This window comes from Humulus lupulus, chromosome 6, assembly GCF_963169125.1.
Source record: "Humulus lupulus chromosome 6, drHumLupu1.1, whole genome shotgun sequence".
NCBI lineage: Eukaryota > Viridiplantae > Streptophyta > Magnoliopsida > Rosales > Cannabaceae > Humulus > Humulus lupulus.
The window spans coordinates 181648277-181672011 of NC_084798.1; the positions used below are offsets into that span (position 1 = coordinate 181648277).

The 23735-nt window shown below is 37.7% G+C and overlaps 2 protein-coding genes across 2 annotated transcripts; one reads left to right on the plus strand and one right to left on the minus strand.

Annotated features, from left to right (window-relative positions):
* Positions 1 to 1047: 1047 nt before the first annotated feature.
* On the minus strand, positions 1048 to 2781 carry LOC133782776 (36.4 kDa proline-rich protein). The gene is made up of 2 exons (XM_062222154.1): positions 1970 to 2781; positions 1048 to 1344 (listed from the first exon to the last, which is right to left on the minus strand). Exon 1 carries the CDS (start codon positions 2705 to 2707, stop codon positions 1973 to 1975), a length of 735 nt encoding a protein of 244 aa, XP_062078138.1. The 5' UTR covers positions 2708 to 2781; the 3' UTR covers positions 1048 to 1344; positions 1970 to 1972.
* A 12398-nt stretch (positions 2782 to 15179) lies between these two features.
* Positions 15180 to 18484, plus strand: LOC133785704 (uncharacterized). The gene is made up of 4 exons (XM_062224922.1): positions 15180 to 15206; positions 15325 to 15778; positions 15874 to 17535; positions 17823 to 18484. Exons 1-4 carry the CDS (start codon positions 15180 to 15182, stop codon positions 18482 to 18484), a joined length of 2805 nt encoding a protein of 934 aa, XP_062080906.1.
* The last annotated feature ends 5251 nt before the right edge of the window (positions 18485 to 23735 follow it).

Here is a 23735-nt window from a genome sequence, read left to right on the forward strand (position 1 = left end):
TTTATATAATTTTTATTAACAATTAGAAATTATATTATTATATCCTGCACTATATATTCATAATTACATTATTCGGTATAAAATTATATCAAAATATATAAAATTACTTAAATGGGAGTAGCCCCAAGCGAACTTAATTTGTAAGAAACTTTTTGTTTTTATTTTTGGTGAACTTTTATATTGAAACTAGTTATAATATATTGTATATAAAATAAGGTAGGTAGGGTTTACATAAAGTATGGGGAATACTGTATTATATATAATATATATTTCTATAGTATATAAAAAATGGTTTAAACATTGCAATAAGTTCATTTATAGCGAATTCACTTTTTAGCTACAATATATATAATTAGTTTGTCAAATTTATCCAAGATATATATAATTAATGTTTACACTAGATACAATTTTATTAATTTCCTTCTCTGTACTGATACATGTCTGATTAATGATCGATGTAATTATAGAATATATTCAGGTACGTGACATTAAAGCTTAGAAACCTAATTATTTTACCAATTCTTCTTTGATGAAGTCTTTATTTATTAATTACGTCTATCTATCTATCTATATATATATTAATTGACTAATCCCAGCTTATTAATTGAAATGTACGAACAAATATATGTAATGGGAGAAAGGCTGTGAGCAATCTTGTTCTCTTCTATATAATCATTAAATACACATGTATTTATTCATTCACTGTTTTCTGGTCTTGGTTAGAATCATATACGTACGTACTATGGAAAAGTTGGAAAAGAAAAAAAAATTATAATGTTTGTAATTTTTTTTTTCTAATGGTGAATGAAATCAGTAAGCTATCATATGTAAATATATATAAAATTAAGTCACATATTACTTGAAGGAGCAAACAATTAATTCACATGTGAACATATAATTAAATGTTGCTTTTGAATTAAAGCTTGGTATGTTGGTCGTTTGGCTTTCTCAATACCATTACCATCGAATATATAATAATTATAAATAATAATTAGCTTATTAGTCATATTTAAATATATATAAATAGTATAATAAAAATATAAAGGGTGACAGAAATAATCATATCTTTGATTGATTAAAATCCTTCTCAAATTAAGGAACACACATGCAACAATCTGATGATAAATTAAATAAAAAAGCAAATAATGGTACTTAATTTGCACATGATGATGATTAATTTTAACCAAACAAACATTGTAATATCTCAGTACCAAATACCAATTAACAAATAAATAAAAAAGATAATTCTTTTAGGGTGAGAGAAAGAGAGAGAGAGAGAGAGATATAGGCAGCTCGACATCCTCTCATGACGAATCCAATCCTGTACCAATCAAATTTGCAGACCTGCAGTACAATACATTATTTCTGTGAGTCACTATTATTCATGCAAATTTAATTATATAATATATTCAAATTACACTCATTTATTTTATATATTTTTTTCTTATTACTTTTTCAAAGAAAAGAAAATGATTGGTTTTCCGTTCTTGCAAGATTTTCAAATCAAAAGCTTAAAAATAGTCATTACATCCAAAATAGTAAAACCAAAAAATATATATATTTTCCGAGACTTAATTTGCAAAAACAAAGCATTATAACCTCTAATCATCATATATATATATGTGGCTTTATCTAAAATACTGCCAAAATCTACCACATTTATTTTATATTCAAATATTAAAATACGAACATAAACAATTTAGCAAAACTAGGTAGCTAGCTAGGTTAATATAAGCACAACATTCATTCTATCTTTCTACTTTCTACTACCAACTTCTCATAATTATTATTATTAGTTTTGACTTTAAATATAAGTCAATATTACACACACCAACACTAAATTAGCCAATTTCTTTTATAAAATACACATCATTCCATATATATATAGTAATGTACTAATGATTAATCACTTACTATTATCATATAAATAATAACAATTTTATTAGTTGAAGTAGCAGAGTGTACTTACTTTCTAGAGTGTGCAAGTGAAGCCTTTAGGAGGAGTCTTTCCACAAGTGACAAGGAGCTGAAGAGCAAGAGGCACATAAAGATTTAGGTTAAGAACCTTGAGCTTCAAAGTGGTGCAGAGGCAAACAGCGGCTTCAACCTCAACGAGCCCTTGAAGAATTGGGCAGCACTGGTTCACAACAGGGTCACCGAGGCCAATATGAACGAGCCCACCCAGAAGGTCCACACAGGCTCCCAGCTTCAACGTGTCAATGGGGCAAGTTTCATCACTCTTGGGGGGCGGGCAGGGCTTCCCTTTGCCAGGGCTTGGGGTTGCTGGGCTGGGCGTGGAAGGAGGGCTGCCACCGCCACCACCGATGATCGGAATGGGAGGAAGAATGGGGGTGACCGGAGGGAGTAGGGGAGTGACTGGAGGAACCTTAACCGGAGGGACTGGGACAGTGACCGGAGGGACCTTGACTGGTGGCTTGGGGATAATGGGTGTGATTGGTGTGATTATGGGAGTGACTGGAGGAACTGTAATCGGAGGGATTGGGACAGGGATTGGAGGGAGAATGGGATTTTTGGGAGTGGAAGGACTAGGAGTTGGAGTTGGCTTAGCTGGGCTACCTCCTTTTCCTTTTCCTTTTCCATTCTTTGGTGGGGGCTTTCCACAGTAGTTGCAGCCCAGAATGGGAGTGGCTGTGGATATGAAGAGCATGGAAATGAGAAGCAAAGCTGAAAGCTTTGAGGAATCCATGGTGGCCTGTGTTATAGTGTGTTTCTCTCTTTTGGGTTTAATAAGAAAAGAAAGAATAATGAGAGAGGTAAAGGGTTTGAAGTGCAAAGAGGGTTTTATATAGGACTAGTAAGAATGAAGAGGAGTGGAAGAGAACAAAAAAACATGAGGACTACTGATCACTAAGCAACATCACGTGAACATGGGGCTAAGCTAGCTAAAAAGGCAGCTGCCAATTTTTTTTATGTTTGATAACTCCAAATTTTGCTAGTTGGCAACTACTATACATACATGTATATTATACTTTATATATAAATATTTATATATAATCTGAATATTTCTAACTGAGATGATAATTATATCATACATCATATGTTTTTGAAAATAAATTTGTAATGATCTCTAGTATATACGTACTACTAAAGATATATTATATCTATACAGCTAGGGTTTGCATATGACTCTGAATTTTATTCAGAGGAGAAAGAATATTTCACGTGGTTAAATTATTAGTTAAATTATTGGAGAATACTATCTCGAGGAGATGATGCATATACTCCTTTATATATAAATATATATTACATGCATCATATTCAGAAGATCACTTAGATTATTGTTTACTTAGTTAAAGCCAATAATAAGATTTCGGTTGGACAAAATTACTACAATAATATATATAACATTTTTTAATTACTATGTATACATATACATACAATTACAAACGTATATCCACTATGGATTTCGAGCCAATATTGCATTAGCCAGTCTCAGCTCGACACATGTCATCAAATCGTAGTGATGTCTTCTCTCACGAGTAGAGGTTATTAGAGCGTAGAGATCAGAATAACCAAAGAAATCATGAGCTCCCATCCTATATATGATCCTTAATTATTAACATGTACTCATTTTTACGTTGACCTGTCAGTATAAATTATAGTCGGGAATTTGTTTGGTTTGAATTCAAATATTCAGTCTAAAGATAGATTAACGACACTAATTAGAATTTTGTAGCTTATTGTCATTTAAATAATTAAGACTATTAAATATATATCATTGATTTTAATTATTTAGGTAATGATGAGAGGTGTTATTTATGTATTTATTTATTTTTACAAGAAGACCAGTTTCATATACATAAAAATTTACTACTAAAATATGCTATTTCTTGACGAGCCGACCTCACTGATATTGTACAATCGCGGCGGGCGAGGCCTGTCAAGAATCTTCGTGCCGAGGTTGATAATTTCTATCTATCTCGGCAGTTTTAGCCTGTCAAGATTTGACATATTAACGACCGCCGAGATAGGATACTTTTAGACATCGTGTGGAGCATCCTCGACGGGCCTAGCCCGTTGAGATTGAGTGTGAGATGCTTTTCTCGACGGTTCTCGCACGACCTGTTGAGATAAGGTATTGCAGGGGGGAAAATAATTTTGTATTTTCTTTTCTATTTCGCATACTATATTTCATTGATTGTATCCTGTATTTACAACAGGCCCAAACAATTTATAGCAGATAGACATATTATATAATATATCTAATAACATGCTATCTAAATATTATGTACCCAAAAACTCATTGAAAATGTATACATGTTGTGAATATAAATGAAAATAAATTTGACAAGTTAGTAGTTATTAGCCTATAAACAAAGCTAACTGAAAGTCTAAGTACAGTAATCAAGCCACCATATACTCAGTGAAGTAGTCCACCCATTCCTTATGCACAGTGTTGATCTCATCCATTGCATATATGGTCTTGCCATGACACTACAAAAAAAAAAAAGTCAATATTAAACTATGTATCTGAGATCTTGGAGAGGATTGCTCAGGTAGCTTACAGGTTGGCCTTACCTCCGACATTATTAGTCGTGCATAATGTGTTTCACGTTTCAGCTCTTCGGAAGTATACATGTATCTAATGTAACTCATGTTTTGAGCTATGAAGATCTGGAGCTTGAGGCAGATCTCTCATTTGAAGAGCAACCAGTCCAGATACTTGACAGAAAGGACAAGGTCCTAAAAAATAAGATGATACCTTTGGTTAAGGTATTGTGGAGGAACAGCAAGGTCGAGGAAGCGACCGGGGAGCTGGAGTCAGATATGCAGAGTCAATATCCCGAGCTGTTCAAGTAAATTTCGAGGACGAAATTTCTGTAAGGAGGGGATAGTTGTAATTCCCCAAAATTCCTAATGCGATTTAATGGCTGGATTAGTAGGTCGGGAGGACCATAATTGTTTTATTATGCCATTAAATGATTATATGCATGTTTATGTGAATTATATTATAATATGATGTTAAATGCATGCATGTGGGTCCACATTTGATTATAAGGATATTTTGGTAATTTGGCCCGCTGATGGCATATTTTTGTATTTTGGTGCATGTTGTGATTTATGGATGAGATCTCATTATTATGGGGATATATTCGAGCTATTCGGCATGAGACGGTCTTATGTTGCAAATTAGCAGTTTTGTCATAACGGGGTCAATTATTGGGATATTGGATAATGAGAGTAATTATTTGATGATATATTGGGAGATATTAAGATCATGAGGAAATTCTAGGAGTTTTGACTATTTTGTCCCCGGGGGTATTTTTGGGACCCCGAGCATTAGGGTTTATTTGAGGTTACTTAAGCCTGAAGTAGTTTGTCAGACAAAAATCTTACGTTAAAACACTTTCTCTCTCTCCCGTAAACCTTTGTGACTATTCGTGGCAATTTCGAAGAAATCTTGAGTTCTAGGAGTCGGAATCAAGCGAGGATCAAGGCATAGTGATCCTAGGAAAGATTAGAAGCTTCTTGACTGAAGGATTTGGCGAGAAACAACCCAATCAAAGGTAATCCAAGCTTTAAGTTTTGAGTTTTAGAGTTTCTAAGCTTTGATTTGGATTTTGTGTATCGATGAGTTTTTGAGTTGTTTGAGCCTCGGGATTTTATTATTTTGGATCATTGGGATGTTTGGGAACTTTGATTTTTGGATTTGGAGATGTTTAGGTATTGTTTTGGAAGGATTTAAAAGTGAGAAATCAGAGTTATGGTAGGTTTCCCAGGTGGGGCCGCGACCCTGTTCTTGGGCGCTGCAACCCAAGTTCGAAGCTGAAGATGGTGGGTTTTGTGTGTGCTGGGGGCCGCGGCACTGGGTAAGGTGTGTCGTGGCGCTTGCTCCTGGTTTGGCTGGGGGCCGCGGCTCATGAGGGTTTTTGAGGCCAAATGGGTGTTTTGATCACGGGAACTCAATTTTAGGCCTTGGGATCGTTCCTACTACCCAGATTAGTAGGATTCGATGTCCCGAAGGCTAGATTTTGGTTCGGGAACCTTTGTTATTCATTTTATTGATGGAATCCCATATTTGGTTATGGCTAAGTGACCGCTAAAGAACTAAAAGATAGATCGTTCTCAAGGGTCGTTCTTTTTACTAATTCTCGCTCGAATCAGAGGTAAGAAAACTGCATCCCATATGTGACATGCATGGTTATTCATGAGGCATGTTGAATGTTTAAATGTGGACATGGGTTGAATATTGAATGCTTAGCAAATTTGTTTCACTTGTGTATGGCACTGACTGAATAGTCGGAATTGGCAATGATGTCAGTATCAACTGTGAAGTTGTGACTCATTAGTCAAGTTCAGCAGTGGTACTAAGCATTGGTCACATGGGATTGACTCATAAGACAAGAACGACCTTAGCGTGTTAACGTGAGCTAATAAAGATTAGATATAATCGACATCTGCATTGAATGACTCAAATGAGCATCAATGTTGGACCGACCTCAAGTTCAATGAATACAATAAGAACTTGTCTAGCCAAAGGCTAGTCATTTAGAGCCAGGGCCAGCGATCCCCGGTGACTGTTTAGTCACATGGCTATGGGTGTCAAGCCCCGTGTGACTTACATAACAGTCACTCATCTGTTTAAGCTAGTGACTTATCCATCATTCACTCATCTGTTTAAGCTAGTGACTTGCTCATCAATCACTCATTATGGTTTACCAGAACCTTAAGTGTTAAATCACTCATCTGATTAAGAGGTATAAGCTCCTTCATGGTTAATATAATCGCAAAGTGATATTCACTCATATGTTCAGAGCTATAAGCTCTGTATGATTATCATGATCATCATTTGATACTATATACTTGCATTATTGTGTTTTCTTGCTGGGCTTTGGCTCATGGGTGCTATGTGGTGCAAGTAAAGGGAAAGAAAAAGCTCACCCAGCCTTGAGTGGAGAGCTTAGGTGGTGCTGTGTACATATGCAGCCGCTTGACCACCACGGCCAAGGAGTTCTCAGGGGAACTAGGGGGTTTACCCTATTTTTTGCCGCTTAGATCAGCGGGTTGTAAATTTTCAAACTGTAATGACCATTTTGCATTGTAAATAGCTTGTAAATGTTTTTATGGGCCCATGAATAGTTTTATGTTTTAAATAAAATATATCATTTCTTTTTTATTAGTTTTCCACCTTAACCTGTTAATAACACCTAGAAGCACGTTTTTTAACCAAAGAACTTGGGTAGCGAGTTAAATTCATGGTTCAACGTTCACCGTAACAGTCTTGGGGTAACCAGGGTATTACAACTTGGTATCAGAGCGTGCCAAGGTTTAGGGTTCCTGTAGACTGGCTGGGCATGCACACTCACCAGGGAAGACAAGCTCGACTCATGGTTTGGTAACTATTTATGTAGTTATATGTATAACTGCTTAAATACAGTATAAATGCTTTACTAGTTTACATGAGATATCATGTTAAGACTGTGCCCTAAATAATGCATCTTCAGTAACAGTGTGCTAAATAGTACTGAAATTGCTGGAACATATTCATTAGTATTGTTCATTGTGGACTATTATTTGATACATGTTAAATGTTAAATGCTATAATCATGTATCTATTTGTGTATTTGTATAACTGTGGAATTTGGTGATTATCTGTTGATCTTGGACCGTGAGGCGGCAAGAGGTTTTTTTAATACTGCTTAACTTGCCGCATTGATTGTTTCAGCAAGGTTTAAGTTGATAAGAATGAATCCAGAGCAGACAGATACATCAGCTGGCTAGAGTGATCAAGGCCAGAATAATAATAATAATCAGGGTCAAGAGAATGACTAGGGTCAGATTCCACAGCCAGCTCCTACAAACTGGTAGTAGTTGTTTAATGATCTACAGGCTACAATGTTGAGACAGGGAGAAGAACTCTGCCTCCTGAGACAACAGCAAGCTCCTGTAGTAGCCAGTGTATCTAAGGCACCTCCTGTGTCGGTGCCAGCAGCTAAGCAACTGCCTGAGGTTGGTAACAAATGGGAGCCTCTCTATGAAAGGTTCAGAAAGCAGAAACCTCCAGTTTTTGAAAGCAGTGCAGATCCTGCTAAAGCTGAGCAGTGGATGAGCATGATTACCACCATCCTGGACTTCATGAGGGTGACTGGTAATGAGAGGGTGGCTTGTGCCACGTATATGTTTCGGGAGGATGCCCGAGTTTGGTGGGAGGTTATAACCCAGACCAGAAACGTCAATGCCTTGAGTTGGAAAGAGTTTCAGACTCTGTTCAACGAGAAGTATTACAATGATGCCATCAGGGCGGAAAAAGCTTAGGAATTTATTAGATTGCTTCAGGGGAGTTTGTCAGTGACTGAGTATGCCCTGAAGTTTGATCGATTGGCAAAGTTTTCCATGGAGCTGGTGCCCACTGATGGGACCAGGAGGGAGAGACTTCTCCAGGGGTTACAACCTAGGTTAGCTCGTGATGTTCGCATAACCACTGTGGCTGGGGTTACTACCTATGCACAGGTGGTTGAGAAGGCACTCACAGCTGAGAGTGCAGAAAATAAGATTTGGCGAGATAATGCAGCCAGAAAGGAGTTTAGGAGAACAATTTCTCCTTTTGTGGGTTCAAGTAGGGGTGGAGGCCTCAGTGATCAGAAAAGGAAGGTTCCTGATACCTTCCCAGTTCTAGGTCCTGATAGGCGGCCCCGTAGTGTTTCTATGGGTCGTCAAGGTGGTAGTGCAGCCTGGAAGACTCGTCCTGAATGCTCTAGATGTAAGAGGCGTCATTTGGGAGAGTGTAGGGAAAATGCCTGCTATTTGTGTAGAGCAGTGGCTCATTTTAAGAAAGACTGCCATAAGGCAAGAAAGGAGGAACCCAAGAAAGCGGACAGTTTGCCCCAACTCGAGTGTTCGCATTGACACAAGCAGAAGCTGAGGCTTCTCCCTCATTTGTTACAGGTCAGATTCTTAGTGCTGGAACCCTTTATAATGTTTTGATTGATTCTGGTGCTACACATTCTTTTGTTGCTAGTAGTATTATTGATAGACTATGTAGACCCTGTGATTTTTATGCTATGGGGTTTGGAACTTTATTACCCATTGGGGAATTAGTGGTATCCAGGAGATGGGTCAGATCTTTGCCAGTGACAGTGGAGGGCAGAGAATTGTCAGTGGATTTGATAGAGTTGGTTTTGACTGACTTCGACATGATATTGGGTATGGATTAGTTGGTAAAGTATGGGGCAACCATTGATTGCAGAAGGAAGATGGTCACCTTTGAGCCTGAAGGTGAGGATCCTTTTGTGTTTGTTGGTACTGTGCATGGACCTCGCATACCATTGATTTATGTTTTGAGGGTTAGGGATCTATTGCAAGAAGGTTGCATTTGATTCTTAGCCAGTGTGGTTGACACCACTCAAGTCATGCCAGTGAGACCAGAAGAGACCAGATTAGTTTGTGAATTCTTGGATGTGTTTCCAGAAGATTTTCCAGGGTTGCCACCGCACAGAGAGATATAATTTGTGATAGAACTGGCACCAGGGACGGAGCCAGTGTCTAGAGCACCTTTCAGAATGGCCCCAGCTGAGTTAAAATAATTAAAGGTACAGTTGCAAGAGCTGTTAGATTTGGGTTTTATCAGACCTAGTTTCTCACCTTGGGGAGCGTCAGTTCTGTTTGTGAAAAATAAGAATGGTTCTCTGAGGATGTGCATTGATTACAGAGAATTGAATAAGCTAACAATCAAGAATAAGTATCTTTTGCCAAGGATAGATGATTTGTTTGATCAGTTGCAAGGTAAGAAGGTATTCTCAAAGATCGACCTTTGTTCTAGTTATCATCAGTTGAGGGTCAAGGAGGGAGACATACCAAAGACTGCTTTTTGTACTAGGTATAGGCATTATGAGTTTTTAGTCATGTCTTTTGGATTGACTAATTCCCCTGCTGCTTTTATAGATCTGACAAATAAATGATTATGGAATCATTGATGGCTCGATGCCCTACAACATGAGACTGATGAGTCACCCTGGGGCCCTGTGCCCTGTCCTCCGCATAACAAGCTTTCTAGCTGATCTAGCATACTCGGCGCTAGGTTTTCTTCGACCAATAGATTGGTCAAGCGTATGATGCGCTTCTGGTTAGGCCAGATCATATGGACCAGCGCTTAGTGCGCTATTTCCCTGCTTGACTAATAAGTCAATGCCTTACGACCAACATTCAGTGTGTTAACGTCGTCCTTGACTAATAAGTTAGTGCCTTTCGACTAACACTCACCATGCTAATGCCGTCCTTGACTAATAAGTCAGCGCCTTTCGTCCAGCGCTAAACGCTATTGCTGACCTTTACTAATAAGTCAATGCTAAGATATGTGACTATTAAGTCACCTCAAGTCTCTTAGCCATATCCTCTGTATAAGCGTACCTGGCGTTGACCAACACTTAATGTGCTAAGGCCGTTCTTGACTAATAAGCCAATGCTAGGATATGTGACTATTAAGTCACCTTGGGTCTCTTAGCCATATCCTCTGTATAAGCGTACTTGACGCTGATCAACATTCAACGTGCTAAGGCCGTTCTTGACTAATAAGCCAATACTAGGATATGTGACAATTAAGTCACCTCAAGTCTCTTGGCCATATCCTCTGTATAAGCGTACCTGGCGTAGACCAACACTCAACGTGCTAAGGTTGTTCTTGACTAATAAGTCAATGCTAGGATATTAACTATTAAGTCACCTCAGGTCTCTTAGCCATATCCTCTGTATAAGCGTACCTGACGCTTCTGGTTAGCCTAACCAATACGATCAGCGCTTAGCGCTATTGCCGCTCTTGACTGATAAGTCAATGCCATACGATCAACGCTCAGTACTATTGCCGTTCATGACTGATAATCAGAGCTTCACGACCAGTGCTCAACATGTTAGGAACGAGTTTCCTAATACGCAGCGGAAATGTGGTGGGGTTGGCCCAGTGTACAACAAAATTTTTGTAACATATTTAAATTACCTTTAAATATGCGGATCCATTAATATACATACATTAATCATAAGCAAGTTAAGAACAGAATTCATACCTCTTGAAGTGTATTAAGTGTCATTGCTATCTTTTTGTATTTAGAACGATCTTCTTATCCAAGCCGCTTTCAGGTACTCACACCAAGATCTCCCAAAGCGTTCTCTACACCTCAAGAAGTGTGTGGGCACTTAGAGAATGAATGGTAGTTTATTTGTGATTCTACTTGATGTACTCAACACATGAGATCAAGAGAATAGACCTGAGAATTGCTTCTTTATTTTTCAAGGAGAGAAAACTATTGTTCTATTTTTTACAGAGCGAATGTTTTGAGTTGTCTCAGATATCTGAATATTTTATGATTAGTCATACTTAAAAGAAAATATTCAAACTTAAAAAATAAATCTGTAACCAACTTAAAATTTACTTTTTAATTAATTAATTATTCTATTAATGAAAAAAATCCAAAAACTAATTTTTTGAATTATTCATTAATTAATAAATTAAATAAATAAAATAAAAATTCTATCCCTGAAAATAGCCTTACACGCCACACACAGTCCATGGACTGTGTGCACGTGTAACATCCCTATTTTTAGGGATGTTGGTTTTTTTTAATTTTTATTTAATTATTTATTCAAACTACTTTGTAAGATAAGATATAACAACTTGATAACTAATTCAAATTTGAATTCAAATTTAAATTAATTATCTTTCTAATTAATTATCAAATATAATTAATTATTTGAATAATCATTAATGTTTTAAATTCAAATCCAATTTGAATTTATCAGATTATTATCTCCCACTCAAATAAATATATTTAATTAATTCTACCAATTAATTAAATCCAATATTTTCGAAAATAAATATTTAATTTATTATAATTTTGAAAATTATAACTAATTAATTCATTAAATTTTGAAATTAATTTAATTATTTAATATAATTTTGAAAATTATACAATAATTAAATATTAATTAATTTTATTAACTACAACTAATTTTTAATTAATTAATTAATCACTATTATCATATAATTGCATATTTGACCTGAAGAACAAATTTCTTCTCAAATATGTCTTTAAACTATTTTTCCCTTCATATCAACTTTTACTTTGAATAGTGTTGATATAGCCGCTATGGGGACCTATGGACTTATAATTCCAAGCTCCAATAAATTTGAGATTATTAATTAAACTCTTTAATTAAATAATCTTAATTTATTAATCTTGTGATTATTCCACTATAAATATGAGACTGCACTCTTGTAATTATAGACATTTCATTTACTGAGTATTTTATAATTATAAAGCGTCAATTGATGTAATCATTGCATACAACTTGACCCTCTAATAATGGTTCATAATTAATCGGGAATAAAATTACCCTTTTAATTATCTCTTGTTTCCTTAAGTACCATTGACTTTACTAGTGAAGGGTAATTCATAAGTAAATTATGAATTTGAGCTCAATAACCTTTCAGTCCCAAAAGTCAACCCTTAAGAGAACCATCATTCAATCTCTTGCGAGAAGGCATAGATTCCATATCTGTATACTATGTCCCCAGCCATCTACATTAATGAGTTCCCAAAACAAACGTTTCTAGCCTGATTAAGATCATATAACATAAACAAGAGTTCATAGTAAACAAACGTTCCCAAAACAAACGTTTCTAGTGAATCAAAGAAATCATATAACATAAACAAGAGTTCATAGTAACTTCAGGATTAAGATCTATTTGTATATGATCATCAGTTGATATATTTAATTAATACTTCGAAACGACATTTAACTAAGTATTAATAAACATATATGGTCCAGTTTTATATATTCTCTAATATATAAAGCACCTCCACTAAAGTGTCCTACCATACTAGTGATCTGGATTTAGATCACATGTATTCATAATACCAGTGGACCGTACTTGCAGTAATTAATCTAAATATTCCGTAACTTTATTTTACTACGAACTATTCAAGTTCATTTATCTCAAACACAATCCTCCTGTACCAATACGTGTTTGAGATCACATATATGAACTTAGGAATTTTCCTGATATTTACTTAATATTATCACAGAATAATATAGTCCATAAAATATATGCATAACAAATTCAATTCATTTATTTATTTCATAAAACAATGTCTACTACATATGCTTTCAGGGCACAATTTCCAACACAACACTATTGTCGTTTCTGACTGATAAGTCAGTGCTTCGTCAATGAGGTATTGCAAACATACATATATCATATGTCAAATATCCAGACCTAAGGCATTCAACATGCTTAATCAATAATCACAAGTATAATCATAATCGTGCACATAATTACAGAGACTCAAGCTCTGATCAATTCCATATTCAACATTCAGGCCATGCCATAATCACATGCATCACATACTGGGTGCAGTTTTCTTACGTTTGGTCCAAGCACAGGTAACCAATAAACGACCCTCGAGCACAATCTTGATTCTGAAGCCCTAGCGATAACCTAGTTACAACCATAATATAGAATCCCATCAAGAATGAGTAAATAAAGACTTCCGGATTGAGTCCTAGCCTCCAGGACGTCGAATCCTACCAAATCGGGTAGTAGAATTGATCCCGAGCCCTTACGTTTAAGTTTCCATGACTAAAAGTCCAACCTGGCCAAAAATGCACAGACGAGCCGCAACTTGGCCCTGGGGGTCGCGACGCGCCTCCCAGAAAGATTGCCTGGGCTTCAAGGCGTGGTCCGCAACTTGCCCCCTAGGGTCGCGGCACGCCCCCAAGAAAACCCCTCCTAGTTCTGGGTTCACACAGGTCGCGACTTCCTAGAACAAGGTCGTGACCCAACCTTGAACCAAGCCTTTTTCTTCGTTTTTCCCATCTCAAAATCCTCATAAAACCTATCCAAATCTAAAAAAAAAAGTGCCCAAACACCCTAATGGCCGAAAACCATCAAAACCCAAGCTTCAAACAACTCAAAAGCTCATCAAAACATAAAACCCAATCAAAGCTTAAAAACTCGAAAACTTAAAACTTGGATTACCTCTGATTGAGTCATTTTCCAGTTAAATCCTTTGGCTAATAAGCTTCTAATCCTCCCTAGAATCGTTATGACTCTAACCTTGCTTGAATTTGAGTCCTAAAACTCCAATTTCCTTCGAAAATGCTAACAAACGTCAAAAAGGGAACGGGAGAGAGAGAGAGAACGTACTGAACATTCTTTTTATGTTTCTAACATGTTACTTAGAGCTTAAGTAACCTCAAGAAAATCCTAGTGCTCGGGGTCCCAAAAACGCCCCCAGGGTAAAATAGTCAAAATTCCCAGAACTCCCTCTTGATCTCACTAACTCCCAATATATCATCAAATAATCATTCCCATTACCCAATATCCCGGTAATGTGCTAAATACCCAATATACCCCTTGACTCACTCCAATTCAAGTACTGATCCCGTTGCTCCCTAGGATTGCCTCGTGCCGAGTAACCCAAATATATCCACATAATAATGTGGTCCCACACACATATATCAGATATGTTAATGTCAAGTTTTAGCTCTTGCTGTTTGTTGTCAAAAATTATGCATGTTGTCTTGTCTAGCTTTCGATCTGTTTTATCTCAACTGTATAAAGGGTTATCACTGTTTTGACAAGTTAGTTATTAGTTAAAATAATAATGGTCTTTTCCAGCTGGCAGTCCACGTGACAAGCCCTTGTCACTTGTTTCTGTTCCTTCTATATATAGATCATTATGCTAAACAGAACAACTAACTCTTTGAGAAAAAAACCCTAGATTGTAGATCTTGTTTCTTGGACTTTTCTTTGTGGTGCAGAGATAAGTGTGGAGAAGAAGCTAGTGATCTACTTGGGCTTTTGAAGAGGAGCAGCTAAAGCTTGGAACAGACGTTCACTGAAGGGAGTTCAGTCGATTCTTTGAAGGGAGTTCGAAGAAGGATCTCTGTCAAGTTTTTGCTATAGATCGTAATTGGTTACTAATTGGTGTACATAGATTGATTTGATTGTACAGTCAATCTATATTCTGTATTGCTGTTTGTAAGTTGTATTTGTAAACTCTGTTTGATTAATTTCAGTTCTATAATAAATCTTCTTGAAAGATTACAAGTGTTTCATGGTCAATTAATAATTGAGTTCTTTGAGTATTAGGTTCTTTGATTACTGCAAGTAATTTGAAACAATCATTAAAGTAGCACACCCACTTTCAATTTGGTATCAGAGCATGGTTTCTAAACATCGATCTCTATCTGTTTGATATTTTTACTTTGGGTTTCTTTGCTTTTGTGATTTTTCTGTGAATCTGTTTTTTGGGAAAGTCTTGTTCTGTCTGTTCTTTTTCGTGTTGTATCTGCTTATCTTGTGTGCAGGAAGAAATTGATATGTTCAGAGAAGGGGGATCTACTTCAAGACCTCCGATGTTGGAAGGGTCAAATTATCCCTATTGGAAAACCAAGATGAGGGCTTTTCTGCGAGCTGTGGACGAAAGAGTCTGGATGGCAGTGGTGGATGGATGGAAAGCTCCGAGTATTACTGAAAATCGGGTAGAAATTGTTAAACCGATGAGTGAATGGTCTGAAACTGAGATTGAGAAGGCTAATTTCAACTCCAAAGCTCTTCATGCTATCTTCAATGCAGTCTCTACAAATCAGATGAAAGTCATAGCCAACTGTGAAATTGCTAAAGAGGCTTGGGAAAAACTGAAGACAAAGAATGAAGGGACTCAAGCGGTTAAGAAAGCAAGATTAAGGGGTCTAGCTACTCAGTTTGAAAACTTGAATATGGAGGAGGGAGAGACTGTTGCAGAATTTCATGCCAAATTATGTAATTTTCAAATGAGTCATATGCCCTTGGAAAGACCTACTCAAACACGAAGCTTGTCAGAAAGGTTCTAGCTGTCTTACCAAGAGATTTTAAAGCTAAAGTTACATCTATTGAAGAGGTACATGATGTTGAAGAACTGGATCTGGATGAGCTGATAGGTTCTTTACAAAACTATGAGATGACTTTAAAACGATGGGGAAAAGAGAAACATGAAAAAGAGAAGGATAAGGGCAGCAACAGTCTTGCCTTCGTACACAAAGAGGAGGTAGAGAAAGGTGATATGCTAGATGGCCTGACTGAAGATAAAGTGGCATTTCTTACGAAAAACTACGCCAAGTTCTTGAAAAGAAATATGAGGAGAGGAAATCTTGGTGGAAAAGAAAATGGTCCAAAAAGGATTATGCCCTTTAATCAAAGATCTGTGACTTCACAGGAAAGGAAAAATAGAGAAATTCGTTGTCGTGAATGTGATGGGTTTGGTCACATGCAAGCTGAATGTGCCAATACTCTAAAGAAGAAAAAGGCTATGGCAGTAACGTGGAGTGACAGTGATGAAGAGAAAGAAGAATCTTGCAGTGAACAGTCAGATCAAGATAAATGCGTGGTTGCTTTTATGGCCTCATCAAATTGTAAGAATGAAAGTGAGAATGGTGAGTCTGGAGAATCTGATGTGGAAAGTCTGGATCAACAATCTGCTTATGAACAAATGTATGATCAATGGGTGACTATGATCAAGAAGGTAAAGCAGGTTGAAGGAAGAAATCAAGAATTAATTCTGAGTAATAAAAATCTTGAGGGAAAATTCAAAAGATTACTAATGGAGATTGATGATAAGAATGTGCAGTTGCAGGCCTTACGTTTTGAAGCTTTGAAAGTTAAAAAACCTCGTGATGAATTAGGAGCAGAGGGGTTTCGAACCAAGGTAAGGTTTTTAAACAAATGCGGAAAGGAGATACTGATTGATGATCCCTCTTCTTCCAAAAGCCGTCAGTCAAATGCAAGTTTATCTACAAATCTTCAGACTCAAGAAGATGAATCCTGGAGCAGGCCAAGTTTGCAAAAAAAATTCACTAGTGGGAGATTTGTTCCAGTCTGTCACTTCTGCAACAAACGAGGTCATATACGCCCAAAGTGTTTCAAGTTACAGAACTATCTCCAAAAGTTAGTTGAGAGAAAGGAGGGATTGAGGTCCTCAGAGAAGATTGTTCATGTTCCCTTTGACATCTGTCCTAACACAAGTTCTGAGGATACAAAAGCTTGTGTGGCTCATATATCTCTGTCTGCATTTAAGGATGACCAGTGGTATTTTGATAGTGGTTGTTCTCGACACATGACTGGAAACCGGCACCTATTGATCAACTATCAAGATAAGATAGAAGGAGCTGTTACATTTGGTGATGGAAACAAAGGTGCTATTCAAGGAAAAGGGGAACTTCTTTTGAAGAATCTTCCATCTTTAAAGGATGTTCTGTACGTTGAGGGGCTGAAAGCTAACTTGATCAGTATAAGTCAGCTGTGTGATTCAGGTTATTTGGTGAATTTTTCTAATAGTTGTTGTTCTGTTGTTTCGTCAGATGGAAGAATGGTCTTAACAGGCAAAAGATCAATTGACAACTGCTATAAGCTAGACAGTGAAGTTCTGTGTAATAGAACTATTCTCGAAAAATCAGATTTGTGGCATCATAGAATGGGTCATCTAAACTACCGAGACCTGCAGAAATTGATCAAGCTCAAGGCAGTTAGGGGAGTTCCAGAGTGTAAAGTCAGTTGAGAAAAGGTTTGTGCACCTTGTCAATTGGGTAAACAAACAAGGGTCTCTCATCCTACAGTGAAGTTTCTGCAGACTTCAAGAGTTTTAGAACTATTACATGTGGACTTGATGGGACCAATGCAAACAGAGAGCATTAGTGGGAAAAGATTTGTGATGGTGTGTGTAGATGACTATTCCAGATACTCATGGGTAAATTTTATCCGAGAAAAGTCTGATACATTTGGAGTTTTTTCTGCTCTTGTCCTTAAACTTCAAAATGAAAAACTCCAAAAGGTTATAAAGTTTACAGGGTACGAAGTGACCATGGGAAGGAATTTGAGAATAGTCTTTTTGCTGAATTTTGTGATCATCTTGGTATTGCTCATGAGTTCTCCGCTCCTAAAACTCCTCAACAAAACGGTGTGGTTGAAAGAAAAAATAGAACTCTTCAAGAGATGGCTCGGGTAATGCTCTGTGGGAAGAAGATTGCCACTCGTTTTTGGGCAGAGGCAGTAAATACCGCTTGTTATATTAGCAACCGAGTTCATCTCAGAACAGGGACAACTCAGACTGCCTATGAAATTTGGAAGGGTAAGACTCCAAATCTAGCTCATCTTCATATCTTTGGATGTAAGTGCTTTATTCTGAATGACAGAGATCATCTGGCCAAATTTGAACCAAGGAGTGATGAAGGAATATTTCTGGGGTATGCAGTAAACAGTAGAGCCTATCGCATTTTCAACAAGCGCACTCATACCGTCATGGAATCTGTAAATGTGAGATTTGATGAATCTGAGGATAAAGTTGCATCTAGTGAAGATGATGACCCACCTATCCTATATGTTCCACCAGTTGTTCCCACTGTACCTATTACTGAAGAAATTGCTTCCCCTTCCCATAACCTAACTCATCTCTTAAAATTACAAATAGAGTGCACAATTCTCATCACAACATAATCTCATAATTCATAGACCAAGTATGTGCCTCTATCAGATGCAACAAAACAAAGAACAACATGGCATCAAAACTAGTCAGCATAATACAAAAATCAGAACTAAAAAGCTGACCTGCCACCACTAAGGAACTAGCCTGAGTCTCAATCTCTGACTGCGTCAGAGTGAACACTCGAGTTGGAGTCGAGATATCCGCCCCCTTTGGTTCATCCTTCCTTAACCTTGGGAAATCCCTCTTGAGGTGCCCAATAATCTCACATAAGAAACATGCTCTTGCTCGACATTCTCTCAAATGGCGCCTCTTGCACCAAGCACATTCTGGGTAGAGTTTCCAATCCTTGTCCTCGGCCTGATGGCCTATCTGAGCACTTCGAAACCCCTTTTCTAATCCAGAGGTACCGAATACATTAATAACTTTTATTTCCTGTTCACTGAGACCTCTGCCCCTGCCTAATCCAATAAACGGAGGTATCACTGCTTGAGCTTCGCGCTCTCCGGCACTCTCCCTCCAAATCTCATTTCTTGTGCCTTCAACAACAAGGGCCCTTCCTACCACCTGAGCATAGGTAGAGATCTCATGTACTGGGGCGAATCTAACGCCCTGAGCTATTATGGGATTCAATCCCTGGATAAATTGTTCCTTTCGAGCTACATCCGTGGGTACCATATCAAAAGCAAACTTGGCAAACCCATCGAATCTGTTAACATACCCTGTTATTGTTGCATTTCCCTGAACCGGGTTCAGAAATTCATTTGTCTTAGCAGTCTTAACTGCATCACAATAATATCTTTCATTGAACAACTGCCTAAATTCTTTCCATTTCATTGCAATTGTATCTTGTGTCTGGGATACCACTTCCCACCATGTTCGGGCATCTTCCCGCAATACATATGTAGCACAGATTACCATATCGTGACGTACCACACCCATACTATCGAGGGTGGAACTGAGCATACCCGTCCATTGCCCAACTCTTAATGGACCTAGGCCTCCCTAAAAAACTGGAGGGTAAAATTCCTAAAATCTTTCACAAAGAAATTCCCACCTATTCTCAACCCTAGGTTGAGCCAATAATGGTGCCACTCCTGGCATAGCAAAGGAAGATATGTTCCTTGACAAAACCTGCTACTGTTTTAAAAACCTGATCTCTTCCTCTTGCCTCTGCAATCTTAATTGCATTTCAGTAAACACCTACTGCCAATTCTGAGGGGCAGGCGGAGGGCTCAAGCCTTGGCTGTAATTCCCAGCCTTAGTATAACCAGCATTGGGTCCCATTAACTGCCTTGGGTAATTAACCTTTGATTGAGTCTGCAATCAATAACTTGATCCATTAAACATGATGAGCACATTCAAAAGCCTTCCCCCACGAGAACAGTCACACAACACCACATTAAAAAACCACTGTAGTGCTAAAAACACGCCCACAACATGCATATATCAATCCATAACCCTTGCTCTTCCAACATGCATACCATGCTCTCAACCCCAGCATGCAAATAACACATTCATATATTCAATGAGTAGGTAATCACATAATCATATCAATATTCAAAGGCTAAGCCCTAACAGAATCTCATGCTCCCTAATAAGGCATACATGTAAAGCATTTATATCTTATTTAAGTAGTTAAGCACATAACCACATAAATAATTACCCTACCCTGAGTGGAGCTTGTCTCTAGTGACGAGTGTACATGCCAAGCTTGTCTAAAGGAACCCTTAACCTTGGCTCACTCTGATACCAAGTTGTAACGCCCTACTACCCAGGGATCGTTACACTGTGTATTTTATATAGTATTAAACTCGCTAAACGAGTCATTTGGCCCTAACCGTGTAGCTAAACAGGATTGACAGTTTAGAATTAAAAAAATTTGGTTAGAGATACAAATGTTTCACTAAAACGTTTACTGTATACATGGGATCCCAAAATACATTTGAAAAGGTATTTACAATAAAAGAGTTACAACCGGCTGACCTAAGCGGCAAATTAGGGTTTAACCCTACTTCCTCTTTAAACCCTCGGCCATGGAGGTCGAGCAGCCGCATATGTACACATCGTCGCCTAAGCTCTCCAAATCAATGATGATCCAACTTTCTTGTACCTTTACCTGCACCACATAACACCCGTGAGCTGAGGCTCAACAAGAAAACATGCTCATAAGTAGTTAATAACATGTCACCAAATCATAATAAGCACACCTAGCAGTAATAACCCTACTCATGCATGCAGGCAAACAAATAAATGATTATGGAATCATTTATGGCTCGACGCCCTATGACATGGGACTGATGAGTCACCATGGGGCCCTGTGCCCTGTCCTCTGTATAACTAGCTTTTGAGATGATCTAGCATACTCGACGCTAGGTTGTATACGACCAATAGCTCAGTCAAGCGTATGAAGCGCTTCTGGTTAGGCTAGATCATATGGACTAGCGCTTAGCACGCTATTTCCCTGCTTAACTAATAAGCCAATGCCTTACGACCATCATTCAGTGTGTTAACGTCATCCTTGACTAATAGGTCAGTGCCTTTCGACCAACACTCACCATGCTAATGTCGTCCTTGACTAATAAGTCAGCGCCTTTTGTCCAGTGCTAAACGCTATTGCCGACCTTGACTAATAAGTCAATGCTACGATATGTGACTATTAAGTCACCTCAGGTCTCTTAGCCATATCCTCTATGTAAGCATACCTGGCGCTGACCAGTACTCAACGTGCTAAGGCCGTTCTTGACTAATAAGCCAATGCTAGGATATGTGACTATTAAGTCACCTAAGGTCTCTTAGCCATATCCTTTGTATAAGCATAACTGGCGCTGACCAACACTCAACGTGCTAAGGTCGTTCTTTACTAATAAGCCAACACTAGGATATGTGACTATTAAGTCACCTCAGGTCTCTTAGCCATATCCTCTATATAAGCGTACCTAGCGTTGACTAGCACTCAAAATACTAAGGTTGTTCTTGACTAATAAGCCAATACTAGGATATGTGACTATTAAGTCACCTCAGGTCTCTTAGCCATATCCTCTGTATAAGCATACCTAACGCTTCTGGTTAGCCTAACCAATACGACCAGCGCTATTGACGCTCTTGACTGATAAGTCAATGCCACACGACCAGTGCTCAACACTATTGTTGTTTTGTACTGATAAGTCATGGCTTCACAACCAGCGCTCAACACTATTGTCGTTTCTGACTGATAAGTCAGCGCTTCCTCAATGAGGTAATGGAAACAAGCATATATCATATGTCAAATATCCAGACATAAGGCATTCAACATGCTTAATCAATAATCACAAGCATAATCACAATCATGCACATTTACAGAGACTCAAACTCTGATCAATTCCATATTCAACATTCAAGCCATGCCATAATCACATGCATCACATACTGGGTGCAGTTTTCTTACATTTGGTCCAAGCACAGGTTACCAATAAACGACTCTCGAGCACGCTTCTGACTCTAAACCCTTAGCGATAACCTAGTCACAACCATAATATAGAATCCCGTAAAAATGAGTAAATAAAGACTTCTAGACCGAGTCCTAGCCTCCGGGACGTCGAATCCTACCAAATCGGGTAGTAGGATCGATCCCGAGCCCTTAGGTTTAAGTTTCCACGACTAAAAACCCAACCTGGCAAAAAATGTACAAGCAAGCCGCGACTTGGCCCTGGGGGTTGCGGCGCGCCTCCTAAACAGACAACCCTCTGCCTGAGCTTCAGTGCGCGTGCCGCGACTTGCCCCCTAGGGTCGCGGTGCGCCCCCCAGGCAGAACCCCTCCTGGTTCTAGGTTCACACAAGTCGCGACTTCCAATATCAAGGTCGCAACCCCACCTCGAACCAAGCCATTTTCTTCGTTTTCCCCATCTCAAAATCCTCCAAAAACCTATCCAAAATCTTAAAAACAAATTTCCCAAACTTCCTAATGGCCCAAAACCATCAAAACCCAAGCTTCAAACAACTCAAAAACTCATCAAAACATAAAACCCAATCAAAGCTTGAAAACTCCGAAACTCAAAACTTAAAACTTGGATTACCTTTGATTGAGTTATTTTCCAGTTAAATCCTTTGGCTAATAAGCTTCTAATCCTCCATAGAATCGTTATGACTCTAACCTTGCTTGAATCTGAGTCCTAAAACTCGAGTTTCCTTCGAAAATAATAACAAATGTCAAAAAGGGAACGAGAGAGAGAGAGAACGTACTGAACATTTTTTTATGTTTATGAAAAGTTACTTTGAGCTTAAGTAACCTCAAGCAAATCCTAGTGCCCGGGTTCCCAAAAATGCCCATCGGGGTAAAATAGTCAAAATTCACAGAATTCCCTCCTCATCTCACTAACTCCCAATATATCATCAAATAATCATTCCCATTACCCAATATCCTGGTAATGTGCTAAATACCCAATATACCCCTTGACTTAGTTTGAGTAAAGTACTGATCCCACTGTGACTTTCCCACTAGCTTGCTCCACAGGATCGTCTCGTGCCGAATATTCCAAATATATCCACATAATAATGTGATCCCACACACATATATCATATATATATGCCAAATATACCCATAACGAGCCAAATTACAACAGTTGCCCAATTAATCAGAAATGGGCTCACATGCATATTTAATACACCTAAACATGCATATCAAGTCATATTATAATATAACTCACATAATCACATATTGATACATATATATAACATAATCACATAATTTCCATAATTTTCCATCTTGTCCCCCTAATCAATGCCCTAAATCTTGTTAGGTAATTTGGGACGTTACATATATAATAACCAATTATATTAATAAGTAATAGAGACAAATTTCTTAAATAGTAGAAATAAGTACAATATGATACCTCAAATCCTTTTTGAACTAAGTGTGCATGCATGATAAAAAAGAACTAACCGCTTCTTGTACTTTTACAATGTCATTTGAGATTGGAATTAGCAAATATGCATTGCCAACAATAACTTCAGTTATATGAACTAGAAGATTATTCCCAGATCCATTGCAATGAATCTTAGAAGACTCGGTACAGATTATATAACCCTTTGCTACTAATTTAAATGATTGCTCCACAAATAATTTGCACGGTTCACCCTATGAGATTGAAGTAAGTGTTAATTTATCTTATTAAATAATTATATTGATATAATCGTTCTCATAATATATCAATATGTCATAACTTATTTACATATTACTCAGTTTTAGTAACAATGAATTGAAAATTATCTACGTGGTTAAAAAAT

What these genes read in the sequence shown, in the direction of transcription:
- LOC133782776 (XM_062222154.1), bottom strand. Translation starts at nt 2,707, where the DNA reads ATGGATTCCTCAAAGCTTTCAGCTTTGCTTCTCATTTCCATGCTCTTC.
- LOC133785704 (XM_062224922.1), top strand. Translation starts at nt 15,180, where the DNA reads ATGGTTTCTAAACATCGATCTCTATCT. An exon ending in AGAATTTCATGCCAAATTAT is followed by an intron (nt 15,779 to 15,873) that starts GTAATTTTCAAA and finishes GAGATTTTAAAG; the next exon opens with CTAAAGTTACATCTATTGAA. An exon ending in AGTTAGGGGAGTTCCAGAGT is followed by an intron (nt 17,536 to 17,822) that starts GTAAAGTCAGTT and finishes AAACTCCAAAAG; the next exon opens with GTTATAAAGTTTACAGGGTA.